We start from the raw sequence: 18,472 nt of genomic DNA, 5'->3' as shown, positions 1-18,472 counted from the left end.
GACCACACCTACTGTCAGAAATGTGATATACTGCCGAGACCCTTTCTGAAGAGATCCAACGGCAAGACTCCGAATCACGATCCGTCAACGGCCACGAATCAGCTCCCCCTCTCTCCTTGTAGAAGAAACAGACAAGTCAGAGGAAGAGATCCTTGCCCTCCCGTGCAGTGTTTGGTCGACATAAAAAGGCACCGAAAACCTGTAAGTGAGATCAAAAATCTCGAGCCATAGTCGCTCGAGGAGCCAGGGCAACCAGACTACAGACTTGTGATTCAACCACAACGTCAGTCGTTCCTATGCCCATAATCCATAGGTCGACAAATGTAACGCAACACTCTGTCGTGAATGTTCCGCAAGCAATTGGTGGGACGAATTGACGTTCATGCGGTACTGGTTACCATAAACACTGGGGGACAAAAGCGGGAATATCAGCGATCATATCTGGGAAATAATGGCAAATGTCCTTCGGAAACTGCGGTAGTGATGCGCAGTGTTTTTGCGGCTGAATATCTTGAAGAGCTTCATATGGCGGCAAAAGAGCCATTTTTTCATCATATTCCTTAGTAAAGACATATATTCCTCACACTTTATAGTCAATCCAGATAACACCCACAAATACTTTACTCCCAACGTCAGGAGAACCTCAATCACAAGCTACCACCAACGATTTTTTTATTGGGATAACATTCTCGAACCGATGTGACCCACAGCACCTTTGTACATCGCCTGGGACCCTCGGCACTTCGTTGTCAATGTCAGAAATGGATTGATAACAATACGGTTAGGTTAGCTTTATGAATGGAATCCGCTCCGTAGGTCCCATGCCCGGCCATGCCACAAGCTGTGAGATTCTGCAAGTGTTTTCAGGTTAGAAGACACATCGACCACGGCATCAGAGCGACTTCGTCTTGAAAAGATTCAATTTCCTACGTACCTAGTTCAAGGTAGACAAAGTCAACACTGGAACGGAACCAACCTCCCTAAAGAAAACATACATAGTCTCTACGGAGCACTCTCCCTCTGCCACGGGTCTGAGGTCTCATCGTAAACACAGCAGCTCGAAATTCATGATACCAGACAAATCACGTGGCGTTGTCCTGCTGCCCCAGAGCAGGTTTAGATTTTTCCTACATCTTGATAGCCGATACCGAAAATACGATATCGCCTTGACCGATATGATCGAAGTCTTTTGTATGTGGCTTCCTGAAACCTGGGCGTAAGAGAAATAGCTTGGGCAAATAATGGCAAATCGTCTACCCATCCATTACGAGGTACAAGGCAAGGTTAAGTGTTCCATGTGACAAGAGATATAAAGAGACGAGTAATGAAATTGAGGATAGCATGTGTAAATGTGATCGAGATATCTATACATCGCAGACTACTTGGTTATTTACTTTGTATGGAGTAAGGGATTGGGGCAAGGCTGAAGGTGGATCCTCCGCAGGTTTGTTGAATGCCGAGCCGAACCAATTCCACCGACGAGGCTATGTACTAGGCCCCCTCCCCCACCAATCAGTAGTTTCCCAATTGCGCTCCTACTTCGGCGAATGTTATTTACGCTCCTCAACAACTCGACAGAAACGCTGTTACCCATCTTACGTTTTCTGCGCCCGCGGCATGGAACTGGCAACGATGAGTCGGTGCGTGGCTCGCAAGACTGCGAGGAAGGTCTCTTCAGTTCGCTTCTACAGCATTGTGCATGATGTCCCTCGAGCTGCTGCCAGTCTCAACCAAACTCCTCCCCCACCACAACCTCAAGGGCAGTCGGTATTCGAGCAAGCTGTCAATGCTAATGGTCCGCGCAATAACTGGACCAAAGAAGAGATCTCTTCGATCCACCAGACTCCTCTCATGGAACTGGCTTTCGCTGCAGTACATCCGCCTACCTCACCACTTGTCTAGAATTTCCCTACTAAGAACATTTGTAGGGCACTGTCCACCGTCGATTCCACAAGCCCTCGGCGGTCCAATTATGTACCCTCATGAACATAAAGACTGGTGGGTGCACGGAAGACTGCTCTTACTGCGCTCAGTCTTCCCGCTACAAGACAAACCTCCAAGCCACCAAACTCTCCACGGTGGATTCTGTCATCGAGGCAGCAAAAGTTGCCAAAGCGAATGGCTCAAACAGGTTCTGCATGGGCGCTGCCTGGCGTGACATGCGGGGGCGGACGCGAGGAATGAAGAATATCGTTGAAATGGTCAAAGGTGTTCGAGCTTTGGGTATGGAAGCCTGCGTAACCCTGGGCATGCTTGACAAACAACAAGCTCGGGAGTTGAAAGAGGCCGGATTAACAGCATACAACCATAATGTGGATACTTCGCGAGAACATTACCCCAACGTCATCACCACACGTTCCTACGACGAACGATTACAAACACTGGAGAATGTACGGGAAGCAGGCATCCATGTCTGCAGTGGTGGCATCCTCGGCCTCGGAGAGACGCCTGCAACCGACCACGTTGGGTTGATCTACACCCTCGCCACTCTCCCAGAACACCCCGAGTCTTTCCCGGTGAACAAACTAGTCCCCATTAAAGGAACGCCCATGTTCGGCCAAGAACCGGTTAAGTTGGAAGATATGGTCCGTTGCATTGCTACCGCTCGCCTGGTCATGCCGCGAACCATCATTCGTATTGCAGCCGGAAGAGTCAGCATGCCCGAGAGTGAGCAGATGCTGTGTTTCATGGCGGGTGCGAACGCCATTTTCACGGGCGAGAAGATGTTGACGACGGATTGCAATGGCTGGGATCAGGACAAGGACATGTTTGAGCGGTGGGGATTGTCACCCATGCAGACAGAGGCGAGTAAATTGGTCCAAGTCGAAGCGGAGCCAAAGTTTGAGGCGAGCAGTTTCGTGCATATGAAGGGCGCGAGCACGACTGCCGGGAAGGGAGCTGAGGCATGAAGGACAGAGATTTGGTATAGAATAGAGTATGGATATATGGGAATAGCATAAAGAACTAGGTCCCACAACGACCCCATCGCATAGTTCATAATTTCTAAAATCGCTTTGCGGAGGATTTTCTGCGGAATTCACTGATCCCTGCCTATATACAATATTCATTACTCGGCAGATACATGGGCGGATCACCCGTTCGAACCTCCAGGTTAAACCGAACACCGTCCCATGCAAGCCTCATAGAGGTCTTTGACTCCCCAAAGCTGAAACGTTTTCGCCATCCCCCTCTCATCTCGCGTGTTTTCGTCAACGAGCCTCCAGATTCCCCCGCTCGCCCTCTTCCCAATAGTAGTATCCTATCACTGAAGCTCACCAACTCAAAGTACTTCTCCTCTTCAACCTCCTCCGCTTTAAAACCTCTTGTCCACCCTTAGATTTTAGCCGCGCGAGATAGCCGTGTCGACGTTTCTGAACTCGTCTTGAGGGACTGTATGTATCACTTCTCCTTCGATAACCAAGGAGTGTGGGTGTTGTGGAGAAAGGACGGCATAAAAGTCCTGACAGCCGGGGATGCGAGGAAGGTAAGGTCGACGACTGTATTGCCAGGGAAGACGGCCTGAGAGCCGAACTGCTTGGGGTGCGAAGTGAAAGATTGCTGAATGCACGGGTGATTGAGGACGTCGAGTTTGGAGCATACGTGGCTCTAGGGAAGATCCCGGGTACTCGTCTGATCGTAGTAAAGGCTCTTCAAGGGGTAACAGTCAGTGCGTCTTCCGAGAAGAGATGGCAATCGTATTGAGCTCACCTTCGACTAGGCACCCGATGAATCTTCACCCTCGAAGGCATACTGTCAAAGATGCATTTGACCACGCGGCCACAAATCCGGCACATGATGGGGTAGGAATGGAACTTGTAAGCACAGTAAGGTTTGGTCGTTGAGACTGGGTTGCTCCAAACCAACAAAAGAGCTATTTAGTCTTGTATCTGAACGCAGTCGTGCTTTGCTGTGAAGTGCTCGCCGCACTTTCCCGATTTAGCCGTCAGAAGTAAGGCGTGTTTGAGGACACAAACCCTGTATTGCCCATCCTCCTGCGGTTGCTGCGGCCTGCATGTCAACTCGCATTTACATATCGAATCGCATTTCATGCATGCATTCGTCTCTCACTGCTCCTGACTGAACCGTGGGAGGAATCATGGCTTCTCTTCTTCAAATCCTCGGCGACTTCCCTCGTGTTCGTCTTCCAATGCCCTTCTCTCCGCCCTGTCTTCCCCTCACTAACCGTTGTGTTATCTACAGCGCCTTGCGGTATTCCTTGACCGCCCTGGCTTCCCGTGGAAGAGACTGATTCTGGGGTTTTCTTTGGGCCAATATGTGCTCGAAGGTCTCTTATCGCTGAGGCAATATAGAGTGCTGCAAAAGAAAAAGCCGCCCAAGACATTGGAGGATGAAATATCCCAGGATGTTTTCGACCAGAGTCAAGTACGCGCGCATCGCCCTTGACACTGCATCTGCACGTGCACAACTTGCTGACCGTTGTCGCCAGGCATACGGTCGCGCAAAGGCCAAATTCGGTTTCTTTTCTGGCCTTTACTCCCAGATCCAGAACGTCCTCTTCATTCAATACGATGTCTTACCTAAGCTCTGGTCGTTGACAGGTCTCTGGCTGGCCCGTTACCTCCCAGATCGATTCTCCGGCGAGATTTCCCACTCGGTGCTCTTCTTCTTGACTTTCACTCTCATCTCCCAGATCTTGGCGCTGCCTCCTTCATACTACAGCACTTTCGTCTTGGAAGAGAAGTTCGGTTTCAATAAACAGACAGTGAAGTTGTGGATCACGGATATGCTCAAAGGCCAGGCGTTGATGGTGGTATTGGGGACACCTTTACTCAGCGCCTTTCTCAAGATCATCCAGGTGACGGGAACAAGGTTCTTCTACTATCTCTGGCTCTTTGGGATTGTCGTCCAACTCTTTGCGATTACCATCTATCCGATCTTCATTCTTCCATTGTTCAACAAGTTATCACCTCTCGAGCCTGGAGAACTCAAATCTGGAGTGGAAGCGTTAGCGCAAAGACTCAAGTTCCCCCTGAAGTCCCTGTACGTTATCGATGGAAGCAAACGGAGTGCGCATAGCAATGCGTACTTCTTCGGGTTGCCGTGGAAGAAGCACATCGTCATTTACGACACCCTGATCGAAAAGAGTGAACCTCAAGAAGTGGTGGCGGTGCTGGGTCATGAGCTAGGACATTGGAGTCTGGCTCATACCACAAAACTGTTCGCAATCGCACAGGTATGTTAGACGCTTCCAACCAAGGCTCTGGGCTGATTAGCGTCTAGTTCCACATGTTTTACATCTTTGCACTCTTCAGCATCTTCATCGACAACAATTCCCTTTACTCCTCTTTCGGCTTTCACGACTCGCACCCCATCATTATCGGCTTCATCTTATTCTCAGATGCCCTCGCTCCGATGGATGCCGTGGTGAAACTTCTTATGAACGTGCTCTCCCGGAAATTCGAATTCGAAGCCGACGCATTCGCAACCAGATTGGGATATGAGAAGGAGTTGGCCAGGAGTTTGATCAAATTGCAAGTGCAGAATTTGAGCACTATGGACGCCGATTGGATGTACGCAAGCTACCATTATAGCCATCCAATCCTAGCCGAGAGATTGGCCGCGCTGGGGTGGAAAAGTTCCAAGCCAACAGCGAATGGAAAGGTCATTGAGTTGGATGAGAAAGTTGTGGATGCGGATGTCGTGAAAGCGAGCCAGAGGGAGCTGTGATCGCCTCGATGCGTTCCGCCTTTTGAATGGTCTTCTGATGTTGCGCCGGGGAGGCTTCTCCCGTCGACGAATGATGGTGAGTTTTAACTTGGATGATGGCCTTGAAGCCGGCATAGAAGAGGCATGGCATGTGGAGAAAGCAGATTTAGCCATTGTTTGTCTCGGGGTAGGCACACAGAAGGCAATGGATGTGAAGTCGCTGGATATCGCTCGGCGGTGAAACTTGGTCCGCTTGCGTTATGATGGGTATATTGGGCGAGGCAGTCTGCATGAACGCACAAAGCAGATGGGAACACCAAGTCCAGCCGAGCCACACCGAGGAGGCTCCAGTCCATGTCATACTAACTCGAAGATAAGGGAGGAGGCTGAAGGCACAGATTAAATGGTACCCGCCACGGCCTAAGATCTTCAGCCGTCCATGCTCAGAGCACAAACATCCACGACAACGAGGACTTACCCTTGATCCTGCGGCTGGTGCGTCAAAGAATGGGCACAGTATACATTCTGGTCCCAAACCAGTAAATTTGACCAAAGACGTTCGCCGATCGGCAGAAGGATAGCCATATTCGCAGACTTGACGAGCAGCAAGGAGGACGGTCAATATTTCCTAGTGTCCTCAGGATCCAGTCGAGTCTTCACGTCGATATATAGCACTCGAACTTGTTGAGTGTATTCGTGGCCTTGTGTGAGTCTGGAGTTGTCTGTCTGGGAGATCGAAGCACCTTGTTTGGGTCGATTTCAGGATCTAGCTTTCAACGTAGAGCAGGCGCAAAGACGAGGGATGGACAAGATTAGGCAACTTCATGAGAATTCCTGGTAGGAGAGGAAGAAATGCCACGTAGAATGGGGATTCTAGAGAATCTACTCTATATACCTCGTATCCTTGGTTGCTTCGTCAAGAGTCAAGGGCGTTCCCGAATCAGGCACAATATGATTGGCTGAACCATGTACTAACAAATCCGTCAGCCTTCGAAGCCTGCTTCCCCTCGTGTCTGTGAAGCTTCGTCCGCAGCCTTCTCCCCTGTTTATCGACCAAGACACAGTCTTCTTCTTCCTAGATAAGTTTCCCTCCGACGACAGCTTTGCGGCCTGAGTGCCGCCCGTCTCCCTGCCCTCCATGGCGGGTTCCAAACCCGTGACGGAACTACCACGATTCTTTCGACTTACATGGGCCTCCGCCGCCCTCGTCCAGACAGCGCCCCAGTCGATTCCCAAACGGCCTCCTGTAACTCAAACGCTGAAGGCGCCTTCCTTCAAGACTGTCTCGAGGCCTAGAGCAATACATACCGGTGCAGCTGAGAGCTTGAGCGTGACGAAAACTTCCCACTCACGGAAGAGACCACGGACCTATGTTCAATCACTTCCCCAAAACTCAGCTCCTCTCCGGCATAATGGGGTTTACGCTGCTGCATTCAAGCCAGCCCGTCGAGCATTCTCAACCACCCCTGTGCAACACAAAGCTCACCACTTTGACACGTTGCGATTTGTCCAAAGACTGAAAGATGAAGGCTTCACCGAAGAGCAGGCTGTGGCTATGATGCGCGTCCTAAACGACGTGATAGAAGAATCGATCCAGAATCTCACTCGTACTATGGTCCTAAAGGAAGATGCTGAGAGAAGCACATACACCCAGAAGGTTGATTTTGCCAAACTGAGGAGTGAATTGTCCAATGCGGATAGCACTGAAGCACAATTAACACGATCCAGCCACGATCGGTTAACCAGTGACTTGGCCAAATTGAACTCGAGATTACGGGATGAGATCAGTCGCACGCAAGCCAGCGTGCGGCTAGACCTGAATCTCGAGAAGGGCAGGATACGAGAAGAAGCGAACGGACAGGAGATGAGGATCAAGGAGACCGAAGCTCGAATCGAGCAAGAGGTGGCTAGTCTCAGGGAACGAGTCGAAGCAGTCAAGTTCTCGACCCTCCAGTGGCTCATGTAAGTATCATGCTCCCCTTCCAAGGCCAGCGGAATGTAAATCTGACCACCATGATAGGGGCGTCTGCACAGGCACAGCTGCGCTCATTCTGGGTGCTTGGCGCTTGCTAATGTAAACCCACTCAATGCTATTGGTGCTACATACAGTAGCATGCCAGAGCAGTCATATCTCGTCTCCATCGCGCCCTACCTAGGCAGAAAGGCGACAACACCTTAGCGAAGTGACACTGCAAGTCTGTTGAGGCTCTCCTATCCGAAATGGTACAAGCTCTTATAACTCTTAACGGCATTCATGCTGCGCAGAACGCAAGCTCACGGAGTGCTCCTCTATGTTTCCGAGTCACATTGCCTCGGATCTGGTCGGCTCATTGAAACGACCCTTGTTTGAGCTGCATCACTAGCTCCACAATGCGAACTCGTCGCTTGTACAGCTGTGACTTCATGTGGCACATAGCCTGTCTACATATTAATAATATGTGTTGCCTGAGGAGCCTTCATCTGATCGCGGACCATAGTCGTCATTCTTGTCCCTCTAGATATCTGCTTGTCTGGTCATCTTCGCGTTCACCAGCACGCCCGGCCGATAGCAATTTCAAATTTCGCCCAAACAAGTATCGTTATCGAAGCTGTGATTATTGCCGATCCAAAAAATGTCCAAGACGACGACAAGGGTGAAATCATGGGTCTATACGACTGCAGGCTATCCAGAGACACTCCAGCTTTCCGACACTGAAGTCCCTTCAGTTCCGGCACCGGGTCGTATTCTCATCCGCATGCACGCGGCAGCGCTGAACCCAGTCGACATCCAACTTATGAACGTCCCGTTCAACTCGCTCCCTCATCTGAACGGTCCCAAGGTCGCAGGGCGGGATTTTGCAGGTACGGTACTCGCAGCAGGCCAAGGCGCCGAGTTCGAAAAGGGTGATGAGGTTTTTGGCATCAGCATGGCTCTCAACGGTACAGGCTCTTTGACTGAAGTGGCCGATATTGATCTCAAGGGTGCGTGCTTCGTCAAGAAACCACAGCATCTTTCTTGGGTGCAAGCCGCCAGTCTTCCGCTCGTCTACCTCACGGCACGGACCATCATAGAAAGGTGCAGGCCATTTATGAAGTCCTCAACTCCTTCTGAGAACAAACTCGTTGTCCTTGGCGGATCTTCTGCAACAGGGATCTACACCGTGGAGATCGCAAAATCCCTGGGCTGGAAAGTCCTTGCCAGCTGCAGTGGTCGCAACGCCGAGTTCGTAAAAGGCCTCGGCGCGTCACAAATTGTGGACTATACTACATCACCTACAGCTGTCGCAAATGCTGTCAAGGAATTCTTCCCGAATGCGATTGCGGACTGTGTAGGCGGGACGGAGTGCATCGGTCTCGCTCCACAATATGTGACCATTGTGGGAGATAAAACTTCGCGTGCAGCCATGGGCGGACCCATGATATACTTGACGCACCCTCGAATGGTCTTCAGGTGGCTCTGTGGATATCTGGGTTTGGGGCAGTCTTACGAGTGCATTATGCTCGATGCGAGAAAGGAGTGGCTGGCAGAGACGACGAGGCTAGATCCAGATGAAGACATCGTCATCGACAGCGTATTTGACTTTGCCAGAACCAAGGAGGCATATGAAAGGCTAAATACTGGTCGAGCGAGGGGGAAGGTCGTGGTGGAAATCCAGCACTCGTAGAAACAGGCCTTTGGTGGAATGCGAGCTCCTGCGCCCGGGCTCCGTATAATGAATTTCCATATATCTTGGTGGAAGGATTGTTGCCGACTGTTCGGGTCTAAATGCAAGCATAGAATGTCTTGTTCTTTCATTCAGGGTGGGCATTGGGATGCAAGAAGCTGGTCGCCGATGGGCACGTAGTACATAGTAGACCTGGCTGTCTCCCTGTTGAATCTCGTCAAGATGTCGTCCAGCCTTGTCCGGCTTCCGCATGGGTAAACTTCGGCTGTTGACCTTGACCCATGACTTTTGTTCAATATGGCATCTTGTTTTGCACACATGATCGTGTCACGCTGGCTTCATGCAACCAGAAGACGAATCTGTCTGCCTGGAAGGTCGACGACTTCGTGGCTTCCGTTATGTGCGATCTTGCGAAGCGACAGCGACATCGACATCATCTCACCTCCGGCTCGCCGTATTTCTAGCGACTGCGAATCTCCATCTCCCCTGGCCAAACAATGAAGAAGTCTTTCATTGAACGAATCTTTCCGCACCCGCCTGGGAGTATACGTTCACTTCCTCGCTACGAAGATGACTTTTCAGTCTCATCTTCACGATCTGACGCGACCTGTCCTCGAATTCTTCTCCAAGACGCAACATCCCCATCTTCATCGCCCGACTGGCGACGGACAGCATCGGCCTCTCCGTCTTCTCCAGCACCGCAAAAGTTGAGCTCGTCTCTGGTGCGCCACAATGACCCCTTCCTCCCAGTCGAGAGAGCAGCCAAATCCCTCGAGCGGACGTTCCAGAGCCTCCTCGATGCGCAGTCAGAGGGACTCAGTGCTGGCAGCATTGCGACGACGCAAGTGGATGACTCGTCTTCCGTTGGCAGCCCCACGCCCACCCCGTCCATCCTCTCAGCATCTACAAGGACGGGAGCAGAATCAGGACCGCGAACCATACCGATCCGCCAACCAGAGTCCAAAAAGATCACACTCAGAGGCGCACGACGCGGTCTAGCTAAGTCCATGAAGGAGTTTGCGGCTCTCAGGGAGTGGGAATTGTCCCTGATTGACCGAGAAATTGTAGCCCGAGATAAGGCCCTGAAACAGGCTTCTGATCTAGGAAATCGGAAAAAACTCCTCGAGGATGAAATCCACAGGATCAAAACTGAAGAAGGTCCGGTTGGATTACGCTCTGAGATTGAAGCTGTGGAAGTGGAGATCCGGCGCTTAGAGACAACGCTGCTGGAACTCAGGTCCAAGCACAGAATCCTGGTGAACCAGCTTCGCGAGACTGAGAGCTCGAGGGACTCCGAGTTGAGTTCATACATGGAATCGTTGGCACTGAGTGAGAACCAAGTCAAATCGTTCCTGCGCAGACCACCGATCCAGCAGAGCCTGATTTCTGGACAAGATCTGGGCATGTACGCCTTGAAACCGGAGAGGCGCACCCTGCAAATAGCGCAGGAGCAATGGACAAGCGAAGTGGAAATGTTGGGTCAGAGAAAGGCGAGCGCGGAGAGTGAGAGGAATGCGTTGGAAGAGGGATTGAGACTTTGGCGTGACGTTGTAAAGCGGATTGGTGAATTTGAGAGAGAGCTAAAGGCGCAGACGCAAGAGCTATCTCAGTCGCGACTCCAATGGCCTGGCGCGAACGGAGCAGATTATCTTGAGGTTGCCCCGGCGGCAGTGGCCGGAGATACGTCTATGCACCTCGTCTTGACAAAACTCTCCACGCTCATCTCATCTCTCGAGGAAGATCTTGAACTGGCCGAATCGAAGAACTGGAATCTCCTCAACTGTGCGATCGGGGCAGAGCTCGCGGCTTTCCGACAGGCACACGATCTGCTCCAGCGGACGACCAACGTATCATCCATGACAACCAATGGTCAATTGAGCGATGGCGACAGTGTCAATAGATTCGAAGATCCGAATCGGCCTGCACATGATGAGGGACAGGGTGATGAATGCAACGCGGATTTGCTCAGGGATGACCCGCTTCCGACCAGCAGAACGCGGAGCCCAGGCGAAAGCAGCAATCAAAGTCTAGAAGATACATTGCGTCAGTTTGGGGATCCGCTCAACAAAGGCAAGCAGAAGGAAGAGGACGATCCTGTTCGAGGCCTCGAGCTCGATCCTTTGAGCGGCCCTAGGTGGTCACAGCCTCGTGCTCCATCCTCCGATTTGGATGCTTTTGGTGGAGGAAGCAACTACGCCCCGAGCTCAGCACCAATGTCGATCCCGAACGTTCGACCGAAGCCTCCAGACAGGACGATGACATCCGAAAGCGAAGACGACGAACCGGGGCCGGAGTTTCTTCTTTCCCATTCTTGATAGCCGATTTTTCCTCAGAAAGGCAAGGGATTGTATAATTAGGGGCGTGTCAGGCGACATGCCCGAGTGCTTCATGAGCGTTGTATCATATTCAGCATTGTTCACACCACTTTCCAGATCTTTGTTCCCTCCATCAGTGAATTTGTTTCACAGTCAGCCAGTTCCTCTTTGATTTGGAACTTGAACAAAACTCGCCCATTCCTCTGTCTGTTCTGGGTGGTACCCAGGCAGCAGGGACTTGTGTCTCAGCACTGGACAATGCAAGGAAAGCTTCGTGGGCGGCGTTTTCAGACCGTGTCTCTGAACGATGGCTCTGTGTCTGTGAGGTCAATGAAGAATCTCTTCTGCAAGGCTAAGTGCCTTTAACGAGGACCGATACTGTTTCACCACCCGTCTCACCCTCACCGTCATCCTTCATGCCCTGCTATGCCTATTGTATTATCTACGATGCTGATGAACACCAAGGAACCCCCCCGCCCCGACAAGATACGAAATACACCCTGCAACCATTCTCTATCTCGGCTCCAGCCCATTCGAGCCAATCTCACCTTTCCTACCCTCTTAACCGCTCTTTATCACTCAATGGCCCAGCAGAAACCCAAAATGCTCGCCAAACTCTGGGCACGAATCAACCGGGATGACATCCCATGCCACTACAGAACCAACCCGGTCTGGCTCTGCGAGACAAGACTGTACCATTACTGCCCTCACTATGTCAACCCAAACTGTTGCTGCTACTGGTACGCGCACTCTTCGGCCCATACGACGCCTGCGAGTTCATCACGCCCGAAGCATACTCTGCGAGGGGAGACCGCTGGGACCAACTCGTCTCCTTGGCTCTACCCGCCCCCTCCGAGATCGCGGCCTCTTCTCGCGCCTCCATAACGATGACCGCCTGTCGGCGTACTTTCATGCGCCTTGGCAGATCTACCATCAGAACCGCTCGTGTGTACTACTTTGGACGAGAAGCTGTCGAGATACGTGAGCGCGAAGTAAACGTTCCTCACTAAGCAGCGTGAGATGAGGGAGAAATGCGCTTAATTGTAGTCAGGTATTTGGGCGCCGGACTGTAGCATGACAGTTTGGAGGCGGATGAGGAAGATGAGCACGAGCCCAAAGCACGACATTCACAGTCTCAGTGGCAGCGGTAGCGGCGGCTTGGCGTTTCTGAACGAGGGGAGGATCTCGGGCCCGGTGATAACGGCGACACAGCTCAGAGACGTGCAAGAACGCTCGGGACTGATGGCTGGTCCGAAACGGGGTGAATGATGGGGAAACCGGAGAAAGGGAGACAGATTTGATGGGTCTCGGTTCATGGCGAGGCTGAGTTTCAAGGAGGCGACAGACAGAACTGGGATATGGACGGATGGATTCATTTGTTCATGCCACTAACACCCCCTGACCTGTCCGTCATGTACATAAACATATACTAGCTGCCTCCGAGCGCCTACACACATACACACCCATCAGTCCCTCCCTTTTTGGACAGTTGTTTAGTTGATTGGTTGGTTAGTTACCCGCCAATTTTGTCCTCCGCCGGCACGCTTCTTGACGCAGATTCGAAGCCGCCGTGATTCCAATAGAAGGGGGAAAATAGAGAAGAAGAAAAGAAAATTCGTCCCTGTCATGTCGCGTAGGTGGGTAGATAGGTAAGTCGGTAGTGTTGGCCAATCTTGGTAGAAGACGACCCAGGGACTTGTGGTTCCATGTTCTGACTGTGATGTTTTACTTTTTTGCGTTGCCTTTCCCAAGTCGCCCCGTTGTTGGTGGGGAGACTTTTTCTTGGTGGCATCGTTGTAGCATGGGCTATGAATGCCTGAAGATCTGGTTGACCGGGTGGGTCTTGTCTTGGTACCGTTCTCCTGCCCTGTAGCTTGATATGCGTGAGTGAATGTAGCCCGCAAGGCATCTCCGGTTTCGACAATTTCTGGTTATTGGGGGTGTTTCCCCGGGTTTCTTTGGCTTCGTCGCCCATCCAAAAAAGAGGGTGACGGTGGTGGTGGCAGATCATATTCATCCCCATAATTCGTCCTGGGGCGGCACCAAATCCGGTCCTTCGTACACCTTTACTGCCTTGTCCTTCTCTTTCTCTTTGTCTTTCTTGATCAAGTTGACAATGTTGATCCCCGAGACCTGCGCCTCGGACGCCGCGATTTCGGCCTCAACGTCACGGGCAATGAGTTTGTAGTCCTGGACAACGTCGCCGTAGAACCCTTTGCTGGAGGCTCCCACCACCGCGGGGCCGTTCCATCCCTTGCGCGATTCAAAGTACATCTCGTCCGTCTCGGTCTCGATGTCGGTGGCCTCATCGGCTGTCAGCTCACTAGCAGAGGTCGAATCTGCCGCGCTTTCCCTGTCGGCAGATGCCACAACCGGGGTTCCACGACGAGAAATGATATCATCTCTGGGACTGGCGTGGCGGGCGAAGATGTCGTCCCTAGGGCTAGCATGGCGCGAGTGAACGCCGTCTTTGGGGCGACGCTGAAAAGGGTCGACTGACATAGCGCGCTGAGAATAGTCATCAGAGATACGACGACGAGTGTATGGCTCACGAGAGATTGCTCGACGATTGTAACCGACCGGAGAGATTTCGCGTCGAGCGGATGGGTCTCGGGAACGTGCTCGCCGCCGAGGATCTGGGCCTGGAGACTCGGCGCGAGGACGGACCGGCTCGTCAGAAAAGACGCGAGGAATGGTCGCTTCTGGTGAGATGGACTCGTGAACAGCTTGTCCGCGAGACAGAGCCCGGCGGGTTTTCGGTTCTGGTGAATCTGCACGGCGAACAGCGGGCTCACGGGACAGAGCTCGACGACTTACTAGTGGAGGAGAGTCGGCATGTCGCGCAACTGGTTCTCTACCTAGAGAGCGCCTGGAGATTGGTTCGCGAGACGCGTTTCTTCGGCCAGTCCTTCGGGAAAAGGAATGACCAGTCACACCTCGCACGGGAGAATCTGCACGGCGTTGTGCGGGTTCTCTCGAAAGAGCTCTTCGTCGCAGCGGTTCCACCGAGCCAGCTCGCCGCTCAGCGGGTTCTCGAGAAGCAGACCGACGTCCATCCCTTTGCTCTACGGGCCCCCGGGATGACGCTCGCATGTAACTCACTTCACCGATGCCAGGCCCTCGAGAAGGGGGACGGGAAGGTGCTCTAGCAGTACTGCGGGAGTCGGGTCTCTCAATTGCTGTGTCAGGAGCTTCATCATCTGAGCTAGGGGTCTGAGATGATGGTAGAATTGGAGGCGGGGTGCGAGCATGGCTTTCCAGACGGCTGGCCAAGCTTGCAGCATCAATCTGTCCATCGTAAGCCACAGGGAGGGCGGATTCAATCTTTCGAGCAATGGGAGTGTTATCCATGGGTGTGGCATTGTTACTCTCCGAGAGCCCGTTGTACTTCTCTGCCACTGGACTCAGAATGGAGACTGCCGAAGCCGGTTGACTCTTGTTGGGTGGAACAGATGTCTGGATCTGTGGTAGTCGCGTCGGACCGGGATGCTTCTCGGGAAAGGCTGCCCTTGTGAAGAAGGTGCTGACATCGTCATATACGGGTGACTGAGTGTGCATGATGGGCGAGTTTGATCGATATGGTTCAATGGCTGGTCTGGATTCCGCGACAATGACTTCGTCAATGTTGGTTGTGATACTGCTAAGAACGGGCCGGGATTCCGCCGTGATCACCTTCTCTGCCCCTTGGGCCAGCGGGGCCTGCTTGTGGCCGCTGGCCGATGACGATCTTCGATGTGACTTCCGACTCCATGGAAATGGGATGGTGATGGTGATTCCACCTCGTTCTCTCTGGATGAGCGGAGGAGTTGGCTGTCTGAATGCTTCGACGCTGACCTTTTCAATCTCGTCTTTGAAACTCAGGTCTGGGGAGTTGTTGACGAGGGTTTTCTGGGAGTCGGGACTGCCGTGAGCTTGATAGGTGACGTTATTGAGGTCACCTTCCACATAATGCTGGGTCCAACCGCCATTCGGAGCAGTGATTGCAACATCGCCCCATCGAGCATGAAGCTGCTTCCCGGATTCTGATCGGGACCTTGAAGGTCGACGCCGGGATGAGATAAACCCGTCGAGCACGCCAGCCATGGTCGGTTAACAATAATAATAGTATGGGGAATAAAAGGGGTTTTCAGGGTGGTCGAGGGCTGATCTGACGTTGGGGCGGTGTATGGGCAGACGCCTGTATCAAAAGAAGAGCGCTGAACTGAAAGGGCTGGGTGAAGTTCAAGCCGTGTCGACGGGTGTCGAAGTGGAAGGCCGCACCAGGCGCCTACCCCCAAGCATGAAACCCACAGAAAATGGAATGCAGCCAGATGACTTCTTTGATTATATTTGTGATTGTATCTCTTGCTGAATCAAAATGTGCTTGATGAAGGGGAGTACAAAGGGGACACTCGGCGGTAGAAATAAGGCAGGCAAAAGAAAGTTACTTACTGTGTTTATTTTTGAATTCGTGATAATGCTTGCCCAAAAGGACCTGCGAGACGTGGTACAACAATAGAAGAGGCTCTAGACTTCCTTGTCGCCTGATGCAGCTCGCGTTGAGCCTATCCGACGCCCCTCGAGTTTAGCGAAACCAGATACGAGACCTGGAAATGCAAGGGACGTCAGTGATTGTTCCCCAAAGCGGACAGGGACGTTAGGATAGCTGGTCGCCATTGGGGTCTTTTGGTCTGCAGGCGTTTGGAAGCGAAAGAGGATTGGATGACGGGAAAAGATGAGACAGATCGGATGCAGGGGGGTGTTGATGGGTCGTGCGCGAATAGACCACGTCGACTGCGTGTAAGCGCCAGCCAGGCCAGCGTTGTGGAGGCAAGTGCAAGAAGGTGGAGATGAATGGAGACAGGTGGAGATGATATTGGCTTTTGACGCCGTTCGTAAGGAGCATCTATTGGCCGATGGCTATTTATATTCAGTCCAATCAGTGCTCACCGCTTGAGACCCGCCAGGAAAAAGGGTGGACTCCAGCCTTGCGAGCTGCCTTGCTGCCACGCACGCCCACCCCTTCCGACTCATCCAGAACTAGGCACTTGGACGAACTAAAACCGCTGAAGAGGTTGACGCGGAAGACTCCTTCCGTTCCGGATTCATTTTGACGTCGAATGGCACCGTCAGAGCTGCACGTCAGCTGTTGAACAATCCGAAGATGCGTCATATACGACTAAACGAAGAGTTCAAGAGCCACTAATTGGCGAGAAGCCTCGAAGGATATACTTTCGCAATGGACACAAAGAAGTCACCTTCCTTTTATGATTGGAGCTACGGCACACCTCCTGGTATAGAGGGGTATATCATCGCACGATCCTTCAGCTCGCATCGGCCCTCGTTGCTCAATTTGTCGCCGACTCTGACCATTGAGTTTTTGTTTTCTGCTTCTCAGGGGCGAGCTGGAAAACATTGGCATGAGAATCTCTCTTTCAGATTTTGAGAGCGGCATATGACTTACCGCAGTGCGGTGGTTGCCAGCGCCGGCAGCGGTCTGGAGCTTCTCCAACAATGTGCCTTCGGCATAGTCGTCGTAATCGATATCCACATATCCACGGGGCGCGTATCTTCGAGGGACGATGGCAAATGCTCGACCTGAGACCGCTCTATCAGTATCCCATTCGCAGAGGACGTGTCGCCTGCTTACCATTAACTCTTGGATCGGACACGATCCTCAGCGCACACTGGCCAGCGTCCTCGACCGTGGCAAACTCGATGCCCGACTTCGTCAGATGTTCGACGACTGGCTTGCTCAGAATCTTGGTTTCGACAAACCTAGGTCGATCCAGTCAGCTTGGACGAAGCTCGAAGACATACATTTCCCTACCAAGGTCCAATATATGCCACTCGAATATTGTGTTGGTGCTCCGTCCTGCGAAGAGCCCTCATCATTCCGCGGAGACCAAACTTGGATGCAATGTACTGAATAGCTCCTGGTAGGTCGAGATATCCCGCTAGACTGCCCTGCAATATGAGGACTTGATCCAGAGGAGCTCCCTTGTTCAAAGCATTCTGCCGGCGGAAATAATGAAGCGCCAGCTTGACCGTGTACATGACGCCGTTGAGATTCACATTGAGGATATTGAGTTTCGGCTCTTCAGGTTCCTCGGCTTCGGCTAGACAAGGCATGAGATTCTGTTCTGGTCATCCCTCGTTTTGTACTTACGGTCATTGAAGAAGACCGAATCGGCTCCGCTAATGCCGGCATTTGCAATGACAATGTCCACCCTGCCAGAGGGAGAAGACGAAATTGCAGTTTTGAAGACGCCCAGCTGATCAGCCCAGACAGTGACATTGCACTTGACGAATTTGACCGAGCTGCGCACGGAACGTCAATGGCATTATCGATGAAGCACGAGGGGAACTTCTGTTATGCTCACCTGCCCAATTCCTTTTCCAGCCTCGCTCCCTCTTCAGCGTCCAGATCTGCAATAACGACAAAAGCCCTGCATATCGATCAACGTGATGCCCGTTGCCGTGTTAGAGGCTGGGTCATACCCGGCGCTTGTTAAAGCACGAACATATGCTTCACCAATGCCATTGGCTCCTGAGCAAGCATATCAGAAAAAGTCACAGCTTTGTCTCGCCATGATCTCAAGCATACCACCGGTAACAATAGCAGTCTTGCCCTTGGCATTGCTAGTGTCAATATCTACATCACAATTCACGGCTCCTGTATTCGTGTAAGGCTCCATGATGACAGGGCTGATTCGACGGCTAGAGGGAGGTACGGATAAATATGGCCGACTCTGAGTACACTTGGTAACGAGGAAAATGACGAGACCACCCCAGGGCTAAAGTTCCCAGATCAATTGAAGGATTCGGAATGCTTCAAACTCATCCTTTTAGATGTATATATCTTTC

At 52.0% G+C, this 18,472-nt stretch overlaps 8 protein-coding genes across 8 annotated transcripts; 6 read left to right on the top strand and 2 right to left on the bottom strand.

Annotated features, from left to right (window-relative positions):
* Window positions 1–1,617: 1,617 nt before the first annotated feature.
* Window positions 1,618–2,909, top strand: Z519_04458 (biotin synthase; the record flags this gene model as incomplete). The annotated part of the gene is made up of 2 exons (XM_016762204.1): window positions 1,618–1,872; window positions 1,929–2,909. 2 exons carry the CDS (start codon window positions 1,618–1,620, stop codon window positions 2,907–2,909), a joined length of 1,236 nt encoding a protein of 411 aa, XP_016621151.1.
* A 1,187-nt stretch (window positions 2,910–4,096) lies between these two features.
* Window positions 4,097–5,688, top strand: Z519_04457 (uncharacterized protein; the record flags this gene model as incomplete). Its single annotated transcript, XM_016762203.1, has 4 exons — window positions 4,097–4,135; window positions 4,201–4,383; window positions 4,448–5,194; window positions 5,242–5,688. The coding sequence occupies 4 exons, from the start codon at window positions 4,097–4,099 to the stop codon at window positions 5,686–5,688; spliced, it is 1,416 nt and encodes a 471-aa protein (XP_016621150.1).
* A 1,117-nt stretch (window positions 5,689–6,805) lies between these two features.
* Window positions 6,806–7,745, top strand: Z519_04456 (uncharacterized protein; the record flags this gene model as incomplete). The annotated part of the gene is made up of 2 exons (XM_016762202.1): window positions 6,806–7,629; window positions 7,688–7,745. 2 exons carry the CDS (start codon window positions 6,806–6,808, stop codon window positions 7,743–7,745), a joined length of 882 nt encoding a protein of 293 aa, XP_016621149.1.
* Window positions 7,746–8,279: 534 nt separating this feature from the next.
* Z519_04455 (uncharacterized protein) lies at window positions 8,280–9,311 on the top strand (the record flags this gene model as incomplete). The annotated part of the gene is made up of 1 exon (XM_016762201.1): window positions 8,280–9,311. One exon carries the CDS (start codon window positions 8,280–8,282, stop codon window positions 9,309–9,311), a length of 1,032 nt encoding a protein of 343 aa, XP_016621148.1.
* Window positions 9,312–9,808: 497 nt separating this feature from the next.
* On the top strand, window positions 9,809–11,626 carry Z519_04454 (uncharacterized protein; the record flags this gene model as incomplete). The annotated part of the gene is made up of 1 exon (XM_016762200.1): window positions 9,809–11,626. The coding sequence occupies one exon, from the start codon at window positions 9,809–9,811 to the stop codon at window positions 11,624–11,626; it is 1,818 nt and encodes a 605-aa protein (XP_016621147.1).
* A 647-nt stretch (window positions 11,627–12,273) lies between these two features.
* Window positions 12,274–12,636, top strand: Z519_04453 (uncharacterized protein; the record flags this gene model as incomplete). Its single annotated transcript, XM_016762199.1, has 1 exon — window positions 12,274–12,636. The coding sequence occupies one exon, from the start codon at window positions 12,274–12,276 to the stop codon at window positions 12,634–12,636; it is 363 nt and encodes a 120-aa protein (XP_016621146.1).
* Window positions 12,637–13,639: 1,003 nt separating this feature from the next.
* Z519_04452 (uncharacterized protein) lies at window positions 13,640–15,709 on the bottom strand (the record flags this gene model as incomplete). The annotated part of the gene is made up of 1 exon (XM_016762198.1): window positions 13,640–15,709. The coding sequence occupies one exon, from the start codon at window positions 15,707–15,709 to the stop codon at window positions 13,640–13,642; it is 2,070 nt and encodes a 689-aa protein (XP_016621145.1).
* A 1,244-nt stretch (window positions 15,710–16,953) lies between these two features.
* Z519_04451 (uncharacterized protein) lies at window positions 16,954–18,303 on the bottom strand (the record flags this gene model as incomplete). The annotated part of the gene is made up of 8 exons (XM_016762197.1): window positions 16,954–17,010; window positions 17,070–17,203; window positions 17,256–17,383; window positions 17,436–17,724; window positions 17,775–17,926; window positions 17,989–18,054; window positions 18,107–18,155; window positions 18,213–18,303. 8 exons carry the CDS (start codon window positions 18,301–18,303, stop codon window positions 16,954–16,956), a joined length of 966 nt encoding a protein of 321 aa, XP_016621144.1.
* Window positions 18,304–18,472: the final 169 nt, after the last annotated feature.

Source organism: Cladophialophora bantiana (genome assembly GCF_000835475.1).
Source record: "Cladophialophora bantiana CBS 173.52 unplaced genomic scaffold supercont1.6, whole genome shotgun sequence".
Classification (NCBI taxonomy): Eukaryota; Fungi; Ascomycota; class Eurotiomycetes; order Chaetothyriales; family Herpotrichiellaceae; genus Cladophialophora; species Cladophialophora bantiana.
Note: the sequence above shows the minus strand (reverse complement) of the source record. Positions and strands in the feature narration are given on the sequence as shown.